This window comes from Hemiscyllium ocellatum, chromosome 31 (assembly GCF_020745735.1).
Source record: "Hemiscyllium ocellatum isolate sHemOce1 chromosome 31, sHemOce1.pat.X.cur, whole genome shotgun sequence".
NCBI lineage: Eukaryota > Metazoa > Chordata > Chondrichthyes > Orectolobiformes > Hemiscylliidae > Hemiscyllium > Hemiscyllium ocellatum.
In genome coordinates, this window is record NC_083431.1 from 14,417,405 (window position 1) to 14,435,092 (window position 17,688).

Below are 17,688 nucleotides of genomic sequence, written 5' to 3' on the forward strand. Positions count from 1 at the left end.
AAATACTTAATTAACATGTCTACAACAAAAAAATGCATACAGGAAGTCATCTGTTCTGCTCCTAAGACATTTAAATTACCTAATTCAAATTCATGTTTTTAGTTGTTGTGGGTACTGAATACATTGGGTACATCACAAAACTTTAGTTAGCAATCAGCATTTGAAAATGAATTGTCAGAGCTGGCAATATTATATCATTACAAAATAAATTAAAATTAACTCTGAATTTTCATCACTATTTTTGACTTAATTTTGGTACAAATTCACATGCCTGAAATGTCCCATTTTTATGAAAAACTAATTAGGAGTTAAAAGCCCAAAAGCATCTTTGGAAGAAATGCAATCTAGAGGGCCCTCCATATTGAAGTTTTATAGCTTCAGGGAATTGACTGATGCAAAACTTTTGATGAGGTAGTGATAATTTTGAAAAGGTAATTACAATATTTATTTTGCCAGCTGTACATTGTTCCTGTTTATTCCGCAAGGTATTGTGGCACAACATCAAACCCTAATAACGTTTAAATCTTTTAAATTTCTATTCTCACTCGTTTGGATAGTAACTATTTTAGTTACAACTTTACATAAAAATACTCAACTGGAAAATATTAATTTAAAATATACAGCTCAACAAACAGATAAAAATGGTAATCTTTTAATAATTATTTTGCATGTTTTGGGATCATAACAATAGTTGATGACGACTGGGAAATATTGAAAATGGAAAGACAGTGGGCAGCATTTTCTACAGGGCACTCACAACGCAGATATCAGGACCAAATGAAGATCCTGAACTACACCTGCCAGCACCAAGATGTATATCACAACAACCAGAAAGCAGCATTTTAATTGGCTACTTTTGGACCTCAAGGCTCTTGAACTGCCAGCTCAATCAAAGAGCCGACATCTCTGGAACCAAGGCAGTGTATTCTGCCGTAGCAAGTCAAGATCCTGAGAACACCTCAACATGGAGGAAAGTGCACTGATCCTCACGTCAATAATTAAATAGCTAAGGTTGACACCGGTAGGTAAATTGGAGTAGAAGAAAAACAATTTCACTGGTTAGTATTGGGTTTCATTTCGGGTTTTTTTTATTAACTAAGCTATTTTGTTTTATTGAACATCTGGCCTACCACAATGAGACTGTCTCAGAGTTGGCAGTTTTCACAAAGTGAGGCCGCTACACATAGGCAAAATGTCAGTCAGTATGAAAGTTCACCCCTACTCGGGCATTAATTATGCAAATTGGCAGTCAACCTTTGTGGAGTGGGCAACCGATCTAATTTTCACCCCACAACTATGGTACTGGGAAAGTTCAACCCAATATCATTGATTAGGCATGGAATTTTCCACTTTAATTCTCTCAGGCAGGAAATAAGTGACATTGTGACTCTTGGGAATTATTTTGGCCAGGATTACTTAAATGCTACTCTTGGTGCATTGCACCTCACCAGTCTCCAGCAGTTGCGAATTCCTTGCTTATCTCATGCCATAGTGTCTATGGTTGTTATGCCTTTACCTTTCCAAATTCTGTTATGAGTGACGAGCATATCTGGAATTCTCATCTTAACTTATTGCTGCATCTATTTCTTTACAAATAAATGCACTGGGAATACAACAGTTTAATTTTCCTGCATCTAACCATATTCCCGTTTGGTTCCTCTCCCCATTCTGCCATGTCACATTCCACATGATTTCAAATTGTTGTACATATCTTCCTTTTTTATTTCTTAAGAATTAACCTTGGAACTGAAACCACATTTGCTTGAGTTAAGTAGTGGCTGGAGTTCAAAACATGTTTTTGGAGTATGGCATAACTGACAGAATGAAACAAGCTTCTAATTTGTAATATCTTACTTATTGGAACATCTTACCTATGTCTACCTTTTAAAAGCCCCATACACTGCAGATCAAGGCTTATTAACCAATCATCTTGGAATATTCCAGTAATTATAGAAAACAATTAACTGAATATTTGCATATATTAACCATTTATAAAAATAGTACCATATTTTAATTAAATGTGCTGTCAGTATAGACTGTGTCATCATCACATGAAATGAGCTTTGGCTCTTTCTTGTTCATTTTCTTTTTTCAATCAAAACGTCAGAAACTGAGCAAATAGTGTAAATGCCAGCCTTTCTTACAGCAGTTTTCGATATATCTGAATAAATATCATGTGCGTCCGATAATATCTATGCCTTCATGCCCATTATCACTGGTTGGAAATTAGAATGGTTATTCAATATTTTGTCAATTAATTTTTAAAAAAAATTTGATTATATTCAGTTAATCAAAGCATCCAGTGTAACACAAGCCCCGAATAAATTTAATTCAAAAGTCACGATGTATGAATTTACCCAATAAGTAGGCAAAATAATGCAGACAATTCCAGACATGATGATCTTAGAGTTGGAGCTGAACTGCATTTAAGTATGTTTCCAAAGTTATATTTTTGGGTGGGGAACATTGAGGGTGGGGAAGAAAGAGATAAAGAGAGATAATTTCATAAGGTATTTACAGGATTTAATACTTGCATCTGCAAATTTTGGAATTCACATCATCTGAAATAACTCTTTCACAGTATTTATGAGCAGGGTTATAGACAAAAAAAATTGTTGAGGAAAGAATTAGGAGAAGAGTGGACAGATAACTTCAAAAAAGCGTCATCAATTCAAGACATGAATTTCTCGGAATGGTTTAAAAAAAAATCAAGTCAGTCAAAAAATGTTGCAAATCAATATTATTTGTATGAAACCATCATGCATAGACATTTAAACTAAACCAATAGTACACTAGATTCATTATGAATGCAAGTATCTTCTACTTTAGTTTCCAATGTATTTAGAATTTTAATTAAATGCTTGGAAACATAATACATTCAAAACAGAACCACTCACCTCCCCACCCCCATCGTCTCACAGGCAACAATGAGGAAAAACAGATACTAACTTTAATGGATATTGACCCAATGCGCCAGTAAAAATAGCCTCAGCCTATTCAGCTGCTCCCTAAAGCTCCAACCTTGGGAATATCCTATCATTCTTTTCTGAGCTCTTTCAAGTTGAACAATATCATTCCTATAGCAAAGAGACCAAAGTAGGATGCAGTTTTCTAAAAATGGCATAACCAATGCCCCGTACAGCCGCAACATGAGCTCCCAACTCCCATACTCAATGCACTGACAATAAAGGCAAGCATACCAAACACTTTCTTAACTACCCTGTCTCCCTGTGACTCCAACTTCGAGGAACTATTAACCTGCTCTCCAAGGTCTCTTGGTTTGGCAATACTCTTCAGGACCTTATCATTAAGTGTATAAGTTCAGCCATGATTTGCCCTCCCAAAATGCAGCACCTCAGAATTATCTAAATTAAACTCCATCTGCCAGTCCTTGACTCATTTTTCCATCTGATCAACATCCCATTGTACAGTGAAGTAACCTTCTTGGCTGTCCACTACACCTCCAATTTTGGTGTCACCTGCAAATTTACTAACTGTACTTCTTATATAAATTATTTGGATGTGAATATAGATGACAAAAAGCAGTGGTCCTAGCACCGATCCTCATGGCATACCACTGGTCACAGGCCTCCAGTCCAAAATGCAACCCTCCATCTCCTAACTTTGAGTCAATTGTGTATCCAAATGGGGGGTAGCCCTCCCTGTATTACATGTGGTCTAACCTTGCTAACCAGTCTATCATGCAGAACCTTGTCAAGTGCCTTCCTCAAATCAATATTGACAACGTCCACTGCTCTGTCTTCATCAACCTTCGTCGTCACCTCTTCAAAAAACACAATCATGTTAGCGAGACACGATTTCTCATGCACAAAGCCATGTTGACTATCCCCAATTAGTCCTTGTCTTTCCTAATACATGTAAGTCCTGTCCCTCACAATCCCCTCCACAATAAAACACCACTGACGTCAGACTCACCAGTCTACAGTTCCCTGACATTTCCTTACTAACTTTCCTAAATAATGGCACCACATTAGTCATAGAGATGTACAGCATGGAAACAGACCCTTCAGTCCAACCCGTGCCGACCAGATATCCCAACCCAATCTAGTCCCACCTGCCAGCACCCGGTCCATATCCCTCCAAACCCTTCCTATTCACATTCCCATCCAAATCAACCTCCAGTCTTCAGAAACCTCACCCGTGGCTATCAATGATACAATTATCTCAGCAAGGGACCCAGCAATCACTTCCTTACCTTCCCCAAAAGTTCAAGGATAACTGATCAGTCCTGGGAACCTAACCACCTTTATGCATTTTAAGACATTCAGCAATACCTCTTTTGTAATATGGACACAATTCAAGATATTACTATTTGTTTCCCCAAATTCTCTAGCTTTTATATCTTTCTCCACATTAAACTCTGATGCAAAATACTCATTTAGGATTTCCCCTATCTCCTGTGGTTTCACACAGAAAAGAGACCCTATTTTCTCCCTAGTTACTCTTTTGTCCTTAACGTATTTGTAGAATCCCTTTGGGTTCTCCTTAACCTTAGCTGCCAAAGCTGTGTCAAGTTCCTACTTTTGCCCTCCTGATGTTCCACTCGATTCCTGCTGTCTATACCTGGCATATGCTTCCTTGCTCTGAACCAGAGCATCAATTTCTCTTGTGAGACAGCATTCCTTAAGCCTACCAGCCTTGCCCTTCACACTAACAAGAACACATAGTCTCTGGACTCCTGTTATCTCATTTCTGAAGGTTTCCCGCTTTCCAACCATCCCTTTATCTGTGAATATCTGCACCCCCAACCAACTTTTGAAAGTTCTTGCCTAATACTGTCAAAACTGAACAAAACTTTGAGTTTTAAAGAGGATCTTGAAGAAGCAGCTAAAGAGGCAGGGGGCATTAAGGATAGAATTCTAGAGCACGCAGTCTAGGCAGCAGATGTCACTAATAATGGGACAAAGAGAGGAGGTCTGCATGAGAGGCGGCAAAGTAATGAATTCTGAAGAAATAGCTGTAGCGTGCAGAAGGTGGATAATACAGGAGATTAGATATTGGGAGGCAAGGACAGTATGAAACAATTCAAAGGTACAGATGAAGTTTTCAATTTGTGGTTTTGTAAATCAATGAAGGTAGGAGGCTATTCATGAGTTAGGTTGTTTTGGACCAGGCCAGACCCCCTCAAAACAATTCAAGAAAGTAGTCCATACCTTAACTTTGCTAGTTGTTTACGCAGGTGTAAACCAGATATTGCTGGAGGGATGCAGTTAATCAAACCATAGTTTTAAACAAAAAAATTTATTTACAAGATTACTGAATGAAACACAAACAAAAGAGAACAGAATACCGAATTACAATCTCTCTGAAAACCCAATAGGCCATCCTAACTTAATGATGCTTTTACCAATACTTGCAACAATCCCCATAAACATCCCTTGGCACATAAGGTAAAATCAAACACAGGGTTTTGCAGGACAGAAGTCAGAGAGACAAAAGGAACAGCATGGACCTGCTTCTTTGGGCCCGGCAGCTTTTCAACTGCCTGACTGCTTTCAGTGAATAGTCAGACTGCCAAAAACCAAATCAAACCACAGGAAAAGCTGAGCTGGGAAAACTAGCCACTTCTCTTTCAATGTGCAAGTGTTTTATTTTAAACTTAAAAGCCTTTTACCTGAGGCAGCATCTGTTAGCTACAATCAAACTGGCCCTTAAACATTTCAAATACAGAGTTTTTGGAGTGTATGTCTTTTACGACCTCCTGAAAGAAAGACTAAGGACACCACAACTTTATTGAAGGAGCAGCATCATCACAAAGTAATCATATTGATGCATCACAGCCACAGTCAGCCACGTTTCTTTGATTAGGCATGTATCAATGTCATTGAGGTGGAATTAACAAATTTAAAAAGGCCTTGAAGGAAAGATGAGCAGATATTTGGAACGCAATAACACACCTAAAATACTTCAAAGATGAGAGAGATTGGAATAGGACAGTTGTGTTTCGGGAGATATAGGTGTTTTCCCAAAAAAGCGTTGAAAGCAAAAGGTTGTTAAATGGAATGGGAGATACTTACAATGAGAGTTAACATGGGGCTGAGGATGGGCAGGAGTTTGGTGGGAATGGTAACTAAAAAAGTAGGCTATGGATTTTGTGAGACCACTGAGGCTGAGTGGATTTGGGAAAGAAGTTACAAATGCATAGGCTAAAGCATAGGGCAGAGGGCATGAAGAAAATGTTGCTGGATACAGTAGATGCAGCTGAACGAATGCTAATGGTCTTCTATGTTACTTGGAACTCAGAAACTAAGTTAGGAAAACAAACTGAGGTTCAGATGATTCCTGAGCATTTCAAATCATATTTTCTTGAGACAATTTTGTCCCTCAAAAGTGTTTTGAGTATTTTTGTTTGGTGTTCAATGTTCTCTCCATTATGCTGTATAGTCATTACCTTCCATTTGAAAGGTGGAGGGTACACCCGGACGCTCCACCACAGCCAGAAATAAAGGATGATGACAAGTCAAGAGTTTCAAGTGCCTCTAAATACATGCAACTGGTAGAATCTCCCCAATTTTCATGATTTTAACCTGGGTGCTTTATTAGTTTTATCTGCTTCAAGCATGCTTGTTTCTCAGACTCGCAAAAGTTCCTGGAAGTTCAATTTGCATTGAAAGTTTTATGACTTTTTATGTCAGTCACACTAACTCTACTCTAAATGTGCTGAGAAAAACTATACAGTTGAGTGGAAACTCCAAGTCAATATGTTTTGTTCAAGCTTTCAACGGACACAATGTTCAGTTGAAATCTCAGTCATTAATGGCATTTCCACCCCCACAAGAAGCTCCATAATCTGACAGAAGGCAGAGAGTTGGGATGAAAAGTTCTTTTACAGAATGGAAACTGGTGACAAGTAGGGTCCTGCATGATCTGGATGAGGAGACATGGGGCATTCTGGTGAAGTTCGCCGATGATTCGAAGTTAGGTGAACAGGCAGGTAGTACTGAGGAGGTGGGGAAGCTGCAGAAAGATTTAGACAGTTTAGGAGAGTGGTCCAGGAAATGGCTGATGAAATTCAAAGTGAGCAAGTGCAAGGTCTTGCACTTTGGAAAAAGAATGCAGGTATGGACTATTTTTTAAACGGTGAGAAAATTCATAAAGCCAAGTACAAAGGAATCTGGGAGTGCTAGTCCAGGATTCTCTCAAGGTTGATTTGCAGGTTGAGTCCATGGTTAAGAAAGCGAATGTAATGTTGTCATTTATCTCAAGCAGGTTAGAATATAAACACAGCAATGTGCTTCTCAGACTTTATAAAACTCTAGTTAGGCCCCACACCTCAGGAAGGACATACTGGCACTGGAGTGTGTCCACCGGAGATTCACATGGATGATCCCTGGAATGGTAGGCCTAACATATGATGATCGGCTAAGGATCCTAGGATTGTATTCATTAGAGTTCAGAAGGTTGAGGGGAGATCTAATAGAAACTTACAAGATAATGTGTGGTTTAGAAAGGATGGATGCTGGGAAGTTGTTTCCGTTAGACAAGGAAACTAGGACCCATGAGCATAGCCTTAAAATTAGAGGAGGTCAATTCAGAATGGAAATGAGGAGACATTTCTTCAGTCAGAGAGTGGTGGATCTGTGGAATTCATTGCCACGGAGCACAGTGGAGGCCGGGATGTTGGGTGTCTTCGAGGCAGAGATTGATAAATTCTTGATCTCGCAAGTAATTAAGGGCTACGGGAAGAGTGCAGGTAAATGTAATTGAAACACCCATCAGTTATTATTAAATGGCGGCGAGGACTCAATGGGCCGAATGGCCTTCTTCCACTCCTATGTCTTATGATCTTATAATCTTAACACCCTTGATGAGCAAAATCTAGCGATCTCAAGATTTAACATTAACAACAATGACATAGGGAAGAAGGGGAATGCGGTCCAACAGAGAGACACTAAAGAGCTTGGTTGAAATTTAATGGTAGGACTTCAGAATTGTTTAATATTATGTTGGTAAGAGTCCTAGCTGAAGGAAAAGCTCGTCTGAGTGATAATTATTCCTGGTTATTGGATGTTTTATGGTGAAAGAAAATGTCTTGGAGTGTTCAAGGACAGAATCTGTTTGGTTAGTGCTAAGAAACAAGAAGGATGTAATTATTTCGCTGGGTGTAGTCAACAGACCACTAAGTAGTGGGGAGGAGATACAGGAAAAAAAATCTAAAAGGCGCTGATTCTGAGATAGGGGGCCAAGATGAACAAGTGTTAGTGGAGGAACATGAGCATACATGGTATCATACGGTTTAGAATGATGGTAGAAAAGGGCAACTAACAATCAGCACCATGAACAATTAACTTGGGACATCCAACAAAATGGGACAAACAAAGCTGGGCTGGACAGACCAGCGCCAAAGGTTGCCAAGAAAAGCCTATTTTCAAAGGAAGGTTTGATACAAGATGTTTTCCGGAAAAAGATAGGTGAAACAAATTCAGAGCCCCCGGGATGAAAAAAGCCAAAAATTAAGATGAAGAAATGTGCTAATGATAGGTGTCAGGTACAAATAACTTCCAAAAAGCAAGGAGAATACAAAATGATCAGAAGCAAGTTGAGAAAGGAGAGATGAGAAGCAGAGAGGGCCAATGAAGAAATGACCTGCAGCTGACAAAGAGGAATCCCAAAAGTATCTTTAGGTACATAAATATAAGGTGGCAAACAGAGTATGGTCAATTAGGGCCAAACAGAAAGAAATTTACATATGAAATCAGAGGGCATAGCTGAGATGTTAAATTAAAATTTTATATTTATCTTTAGCAAGGAAGCAGATGCTACCCAGGTCATGGTAAAGAGGAGGAAACTCAGTCATTAGAAGCATTTAAAATTGAGGAGGTAGTATTGATTAAGCTGTTGGTACTTGGAGTTGACATGGCACTATGACCAGATGAGATGCATCGAAAGATAATGAAGAAACTGAACCAAAATTGCAGAAGCATTGGCCATAAATGTTGCAGTCACCCCTGGACTGAGGTGCAATGCCACTGGACTGCAAACATTACACCCCCAACCCTTGTTCACACAGAGACTTAAGAATATGGCCAGCAGTTACAGACAAGTCAGTTTGTGGGAAACATTTGAAAACAGAAATTTGAGAGAGAATGAATAGTGACAAATATGGGAGAGCCAGTATGACTTTCTTAAGGGAAAATCATGCTCAATTAACTTGCTTGACTTTTCTGTAAGTGGTAGCACAGAGGGTTGAAAAAGGGAGTGCTGCTGATGTCATGTGTGTACAATTCCAAAAGGCACAACATACTTCTGAGAAAAGTTACAGCTCATGGAATAGAAGAGACAGCAGTGCTACTGATACAAAATTAGCCGAGAGATGGTAAACGAAGTTATAGATAATAAATAATTCTCAGGTTGAATGACCATCTGTTGTAGAATTCCTCAGGGGTTGGTATGGGACCCATGCTTTTCCTGATATTAAATAATTATCTAGATCTTGGAGAGCAGGAAACAATTTCAAAGTGTGCCACGTTACTTTTGGGAGCTTTGTAACCTGTGAAGAGGACAGAATAGAACTTCAAATGGTGTGAGCATGTTGGTAGAGTGAGCATAAGGCTAACAGAAGTTCATTGTGGAGAAATGATGATACAATTTGGCAAAAAGAACTTGGAGAGACAGTGTAAACTACAAAACTATTTTAAAGGCAGTGCAGATGCAGAGACATCTGGGTGTACATGTGCATACAATTGGCTGGGTAGGCAGAGTGTGTTTAATGAAGCTTGCAGTATCCTGAGCTTTATTAATCACAACACAAAACACAAGTATAGGGATGTTATGCTGAATCTATAGAAGAATCTACTTATCCCTCAGTTCAGTACCGTGTGCAGTTATGGATGCTGTACTCTAGAAAGGATGTTAATCCACTGAAGAGCAGAAGAGGTTTACAAGAATGGCTCCAAGGAGTTATGAAGATAGATTGGAGAGAAGATTTGACAAAAATATTCTAAATTATGTGTGAGGTCGAGAGAGAGTAGGCAGTGAGAAATGGCTTCCATTTGTAAAAGGATTGAGAACGTGACGAAGAGATTTACAGTGATATGCCAAAGAAATAAATGCAATGAGAGGGAAAAAATGCTCAAGTAGGGATCAATCTGGATTATTCTTTAAAGAGAAATAATGTTGAGTTACAGGCAAAGGGTGGGAGAATGACACCAAGTTACATTGCTCATTTGGACAGCCAGAGCAGACATGATGGATCGAAAGGCCTGGTTCTGCATTGCAACAATTGTGACTTTCTTTTCCAGTCATACAAGGCATTTGGGAAGAGAAAGTAGAATCCCTGGAACGATAAAGCAATGAAAAGTCAAAATGTCATTTCGTAGGAGCCAAGAAAAGCAGCTCCTTCTTTACCAACCTTTAATGAGCTCAGAGAGACTGTTCTGCTCCACATTTTTCTTCGCATAGTTAAAGCACATATCATCCACTTCAGTTGCAAGGAAGAACCAACCATTCATAGTGGCTCCGAGTAAAGGATAGATGCAGGAGGCCCCAGTTCCTGCAACATTCAAACAGTTTTAGATATTAGATGCAAATTTATAGTGAAAGCTGTAAATACATGCATTAGTTATTCATATAATAGAATCCAAGGCAATAAGTTAACCTCTTATTAGTGGCTATGAATAAGTTATGAACTGGCGGACCAGCCAAATTGATTCAAAGGACTTGTACATGTTTTCTGATCAGAGCAATCCTTTCTAGCTCAACCCATTGGATTAAAACCACATGGATAAATTTTGAATATATTTGATGAGCACATGGTTTTGCTGTATTTAGGCTTCAAATGCAATGAACAAAGTTGGCACTGGATGCATGAGCCGCTGACATCACAATCAAAATGGCTAGAAGCAAAGCAAGAAACAACATGTCTTCACTTAGCTCACTTCTGAGGTTTTCCTCATTATTATTTCTTCAGTCCCAGCAGCCTGTGCATCACAGCTGAGAGGACTGGCTACCAATGAACATTAGGCGAAAGTGAGGACTGCAGATGCTGGAGATTAGAGAGTGTGGTGCTGGAAAATTACAGCAGGTCATGCAACATCTGAGGAGCAGAAGAATCAATGTTCCGGGCAAAAGGATTCCTGATGAAGGGCTTTTGACTGAAACGTCAATTCTCCTACTCCTTGGATGCTGCCTGACCTGCTGTGCTTTTCTAGCACCACACCCTAGACACCAATGAATATTAGCAAAGTGGTTAGGTTACTGGATTTGTAATCCAGAAGTCTGAATTAATGGTCCAAACATAGAGATTCAAATCCTACCTTGGCAGCTGAGTACATAAATTAAATAAGGCAAATTAATCTGGAATGAAAATCTGTTTTCATTAATGGTGACCATTATTGTACTGGATTGTCCTAAACACTCACCTTGTTCACTAATGTCCTCAAAAGGAAAATCTCAGTCTGGCCTACATATGATGCAGAACCAGAGCAACTGTTCTTTAAAACGGCTTAGTTCATCACTCAGTTAAGGGCAGTCATCAATGGGCAGTAAATGCTGAGCTTTCTATAACAATCCACATTTTTGCTAATTAATTTTAACAAAAATTTCAATCAGTGATAATCAAGAATAGCCAGTTTCAGTTTACCCTGTTCTCTCCATCCACTCTATTTCCCATAAGAATGCCTCCACGTAGCTGGCACTGCTCAATGATTCTTAATAACTGTCAAATTAGATTATTTTGCTTTTGCGACAGTGATTAAATAGTCACTACAGACAGGTTTCACTGTAAATTACACAGCGTATTAATGGTATTCCACAAAGTTAGGTAATTCGTTGAAAAATAACACAATTTGCAGGGGCTTAATACTCTTGAGGAAAGTCCTGTAAAATATACCCTTTCAGCAAATGATAAGCACAGCATCCTTCTAATTAGTCTGCCAATCTCTTGCATATGTAGAGCCTGAGAATGCTGCAGCAGTTTCCTGGTAATTTAGATCATCATTTGGCATTGTGTCGTTTTCATTTACATTTACTCAAAATATTCAATGTATTTCAATTAAAGTATTTTATTTATATTCCTTTCACAGAAGAGGGGTAAACAGATAGGACATGAATATGTTTTTGTTATTTACATCAAAAACCATGAGCTTAAATGTGATCAACTGTACAAGAAACAGAGCTAGAACTTTCTCAATGTAAAATTGTCACACTTCATTAATATAACAACAGCATAATTCTTGTCAAGAAAGCCATGAGCAATCTTCTACTCAGGGTGCTTCTGAAAAAAAAGCTTAAGAATGCCATTTCCAATGAAAAATACTGCAATTATTGTATTTAATAGCAAATACGTGTTCATGTGATGTTTTAGTCTCAGCATCAGTGGCATCAGGTTCAGCATTGAAGTATGTTGTTGCTGGGCATGATTAACACACTTTTCTTTTTATGTCCTGCCTCTGATTTACCACCTTTCTCCTTCTGAAGGCAATGATTCTACCTGAGGTACTGCACCTTAGAAAAGAATAATATTCCTGCACCGTAGTGAAAATATTAATTTTTTTTGTGCTTTCAGTGCAAGCTAACTGTTTCAACAGGTAAGACCTCACATTAAAAATGGATTCTGAAACTTCTGCAGGTACTTTTAGCAATTAGAACTCAGTGGTTTGTTCAGTGCCATAGAGTGGTTGATTTTACGCTAAAATTAATAATTGAAATTAATTCACAAGGATGTGGTTGTCATAGAAGCTCAGCATTTATTGCCTATTGATAATTGCCCTGAATTGAGTGATGGCCTGAGCCATTTTAGAGAACAGTTTAGAGTCAGCCATGTTGCTCAGTTCTGCAGTCACAAATAGAGGCACCTCGATTATCCAAATATTGATTCTTCGAAGATCTCAAGGTCCCGTAAAAACATTACACCAAAGAGGTGTTACCAACACTGGTGTGACGATCGCGTCTTTTGTTTACAATGACTAAAAGTGAAATTGGCTTACTGAAATGCTGCCGAGAACAGTCCTGAACACCAATGGGAGCCCAGGCACCGTCTCCAAATGACTGACTTCCCCGCCTGCCCTCTCTCTCTCTCTCCCCCCAGAGGAAGACAGACAGAATGACAATCTTGGCAAATTCAGAGCGCTAAATATTCTCAAATAAAGACCCCAGATAATCTCTCCAACATTGCCCTGCACAGGGTAGAGTGGGAACTTGTCAAAAAGTTGCAGTAAAAATTTGTGTGCATGCACGCTATTTTGACGCTCACCTCACAAAGGCAGCAGCAGTCTTGGTGTTTGTGTGTGTGTACACGCTTGAGTGTGTGTGTTTGGAAGGGGGAGGGGGTGGGGTTTACTGACGCACTGTGCTGCTGCCTAGTCTCCTGAGGGGGAAGCGGATTCAGCAACTGCTTGCTTTGTCAATGCCATTGAAGTGAAGCAGCGGCAGGGAGAGGCTTCAGCAATGCTGAAGATCCCTTGCATGCAAGTGTGCGTCTGCTCAGAAACAAACCCTGAGACAGAGAGAGGGAGCAAGACAGGCATTGAGAGGAAAAAGAACACTTCAGAAAATTCCAAATCCCAGAGGAGAGGCATTGGATCATCCGAATAATCAATTATCCAAACAAACCACTGCCCGCCCATCTTGTTCGGATAATCGAGGTTCCTCTGTCTAGACTAAGTTAGTCTTTTCTTTCAGGACATTAGTGAACCGAGTGTGTGTTTAGGATATTACAATAGAAAATGGTTATCAATGAAAATAAATGTTCACTTTAGATTAATTTAACTCTTACGCACTTAGCTGCCATGGTGGGATTTGAATTTCTCTATCTGGATCATTAATCCAGGCTTCTGGATTGCAAGTCCAATAACAACCACTTTGCTACTAATCATTGGTTGCTACTAATCATCTCTCTGTCGTTGTGATGCTCCTCTGCTCTTCAGATAATAACACCTAATATGCATATACATTTCAAAGATGGAATTTTCTTGGCCAGGACCAATTATTAGTACATGCATGAAATATTTTCCCACTAAGCAGGCAAGGAACCATGATTGCCTGCTCAGTTGGCTGAATAGCTTAATTTCATTTTGCAAACACAAAATGAAAGCTATGCATTCACATTTTGAAATCTGCACATATCTAACTTTACAGTGTTTCATTATGACAGCTAGCACACAAGGGAGACTTAACAGCACAGAAGAGACAAGAGGAGGTTATTTTAGTGTGTTGACAATTTATGCCAGCAAATATCTGAACTGACATGGTTTAATTGAAATTTAGAGTGGATTTAAAATTTGGAAAAAGTGTCCTGATCACTTTATAAGAGTCAATATTGGTGATCTGACTTTTACTTGGTTTTTTAACTATTGCGATGGAGTGTTATTTCTCATCCATTTTTTTATTGTTTAAAAAAAACACTCAATTCCCAGTCCCTCAGATGCCGTAACTCCAGCACTCTTGTCAAACAGATTGATAGTTCCTGTTCATAAATAAACACCTTGGGAGTTGTAATCAGCTGTTATGTTTGCCTTGATTAGTGGTCATGTCAAGATTTCCGTATTGAACAATAGTAAAAACCTAGATTCCCACAGTTTGGGGATCAACTTATTGCTAGCTATCACTGGTCCCAAAGTGATTTCAAAAAGTGGAAATTCAACATCTAAGGGACACAGGCAGCTTAAAAACTGTGGTTAGAATTTTACTGACAGGACAAATTATTGCATGGGCATCACTATGGAACAGCATTACTGAATGACAATTTAGAGTTAATACAGTTAAGGTCTAACGTAAACCTATACAACATAAACTTCTCAGCTTTTATAACATTTGGGTTTTCCACCACAGAGAGATTTCCAAATTATTCATCCTGTTATAGTACAAACTGAGTGCCATCAGAACAGTGTATCAACTAATCTTTGCCAAATAAAATCTTACAGAAGTCTATTTCAGATAAGAAATGTCAGGAGGACATTGTCTTTAGGTATTAAGACATTGGACCAAAGAGTAAAAATATATCCATCTGATTTATCAAGTGACAAGTTGCCAATCTTAAAAAAAAATTCTGGTAATTTGGAGGTCAGAAATGCTGAGGTTTCCACAAGATATAGAAAGACAGGAATGCACCCTTCCATTTTACAAAACATTTCCTTCACAATTACAGCTTTGTCAAAGATTGACTAATACATTAATAAAGAAAACAATCGGGAACCAATGCTTCAGTATAGCATCACCGAGATTTCAAAGCAATGTTTTTTACCACATCGAATTCCTTCCACCTACACTGTTAAACTTCAAATGTTGGTTTTTTAAGTTTCGCATGACAATCTAGAACCATGTTGCTTGCTGCTTTCTGATTTAAGTAATGCGCTATGAAACATTTCAAGTGTCCAATACTATATCTTTAATTGTGGTGATACTGAACTGAAGACGCATTCATCAGTGTTCAACACGATGAAATAATCATTTCATACCAATCAACACGCTTAGTTCGACTTTTCTGAAAAAGATAAAGAAAACTGTTGCTTTATACCAATGTCAATTCCTCGGATGAGTTTATTTTTAACAACATCACTGCCGATCAGATCTTCAACCCAGTGTATGTAGTTCAGCCGCAAAGGAACTGTGGGAATCAGTCTCTCCAACGGGATGTCTATTGTCAGTCCAAAGTCCTCCTTCAATAGCGTACATGTAAGGGCTCTGACTGCCTCAGGATCTTTAAAATTTAAACTGAAAACAAGAAAATAGGTATTAGAAGCAATTTTTCTGACAGGTAAAAGTGTAGTGACATTTTAGTCTGCAGCACAAAACACGAGAACTCTATGCCTGTCAGAATGATCTAGTTTGCATTAACCACATGAATCATTTAAGAAAAATGACTACCAAAAAGATGTGGACAACACTATATAACTGTGGAAATGGTTTCTAGAAAGGAGAGGTGAATGATAAATTCTGCTTTTAAAAGCAGAAAATATGCCTCCCTTTCTGGAAGTAAGGTTAAATAGTTGCTCTGAGCGTACAAGTAACCAATCCAGTTAAATCCACATCCCTCAAATTAGGTGAAATGGCAGACAAATTGTGCAAATGCATGTCACAATTTCACATGTTGTTTCCAGATTATTGTGCCAGTTCACACAGTTGACTCTGCCACAATATAAAATATCAATTTAGACAGTTCAACAGGGATATAAGTCTGCTGGAAATCGTCAACACATCTTAACTGAAAGATCACAATATCAGTGATTCTACCAACACCACCAATTAAAAATCCTGTTCCCTTAAACTGAGTGGGGCTCCTTTATTATTCAAATCATTTGGAGCAAAACACTATGAGAACATGATTTTTTTTCTGTAGAAATGAATGGAACAAGAAATCCAATTCCCATAAAGTACTGGGATTTGAAGTGCTGTTCAATAAAGTTATTTCATTATTGGAGAGCAAATGCAAGTCTTGGTTGCACAGGAACCGTGCAGGATAACACTACACTCGTGAAACTTTTGTGTGAAACATTCAAAATCTAAGGTACATTTTGTGTTCGTAGTTGATATGGACATAGTAAGATGAGAACATAAAGTGAATTCTTTTCACAGTGAAAGGCAAAATGCACCTTACATTAATAAAGCTAAATTTCCAAACTGGATTTGAAATGATTTGGCGAATCCAATTTGAAAGTCAATGAAACTGATGTTGGAATATTGCACATTATTTGGCTTCACACAACAACAAAAAGTCAAAGAAAGGGAAACACAGTACGGATTCAATAGGATGCTATCTGGTATAAAGAAATATAAAACACAGGGTTGTTTTCAGAAAACAGAGGTATTATGAATACATGTATGTTAAGGTTACCCTGAAAGATGCCCCTTCTCAAACCTTCTCCTTGCCGGAGGCATGTCAACCCTCAGGTAAACCATCAGCCATGTCTCTTTCTAATGAGAATCCCACCGTATGGTCAGCTAGGACTACGGTGACTTTATCTTTTGTTTTAAAACAAAATGTACATTTGCTATTAATAATCATTCCAGCTCTTTTGAATGAGCTATTCAATTAGTCACAGTCTTCTGTACTTATCTGCAAGGTTGTCTGATCTTTCATTTACAAGTATATATGCAATCTTCTTTTGAAAGATACCACTGAATTTGGTTCAATCACCTTTCAGATATTGCAATAAAAAGATACTTTCATTGAACAAATTACTAGTTGGTATCAATGTTACTTTTCAGACCAAACAATAATATTTTATGACAATGGATACCATATCACAACAGCATTACTGTACCTTTGCACAGAAACTCAGGACAGGTCACACTATATACCTTGATATTCAAATTTTCTAGACAGCATATGTGATTTCAGTTTGAATACTGGACATAATTCCAAATTTTAAACAAATACTTTCTATACTCATATTATTAGTACACAATTTCAATCAAATTGAAGCGTGTGTATATATTATTCCAGTTAAGACTGCAATATCTTGTTCAAAAATGGATCACTTCAAACAGATACAAGAACAACATCTCAGCCAGAATCTCAGTAACAAGTTTGCCATCCACTCTGTGCAAACTCTCAATTTTTATGTTTAGTCATCATACAAATTAAGTCTTCAGAAAATTGTCTAAGCATAATAAAATACTCATCCACTGCTACCGTCATGATTACTGAAAACAAAACCTCCCTTCCACATTCAAGAAATCTGTGGTCAAAAAGATAAGATCATCAAAAATACAGCACCATCAACTTTG

General features: G+C 38.2%; 1 protein-coding gene across 3 annotated transcripts in view; it reads right to left on the reverse strand.

The window, feature by feature from the left end:
• mettl16 (methyltransferase 16, N6-methyladenosine) overlaps window positions 1–17,688 on the reverse strand; it is a 138,004-nt gene that overhangs the window by 40,685 nt on the left and 79,631 nt on the right. For all 3 annotated transcript variants that reach the window (XM_060848211.1, XM_060848212.1, XM_060848213.1), the window contains exons 3-4: window positions 15,476–15,672; window positions 10,373–10,513 (exon numbers count right to left, since the gene is read on the reverse strand). In XM_060848211.1, coding sequence (XP_060704194.1) covers window positions 10,373–10,513; window positions 15,476–15,672 — 338 coding nt within the window. The remainder of the gene's footprint in view (window positions 1–10,372; window positions 10,514–15,475; window positions 15,673–17,688) is intronic.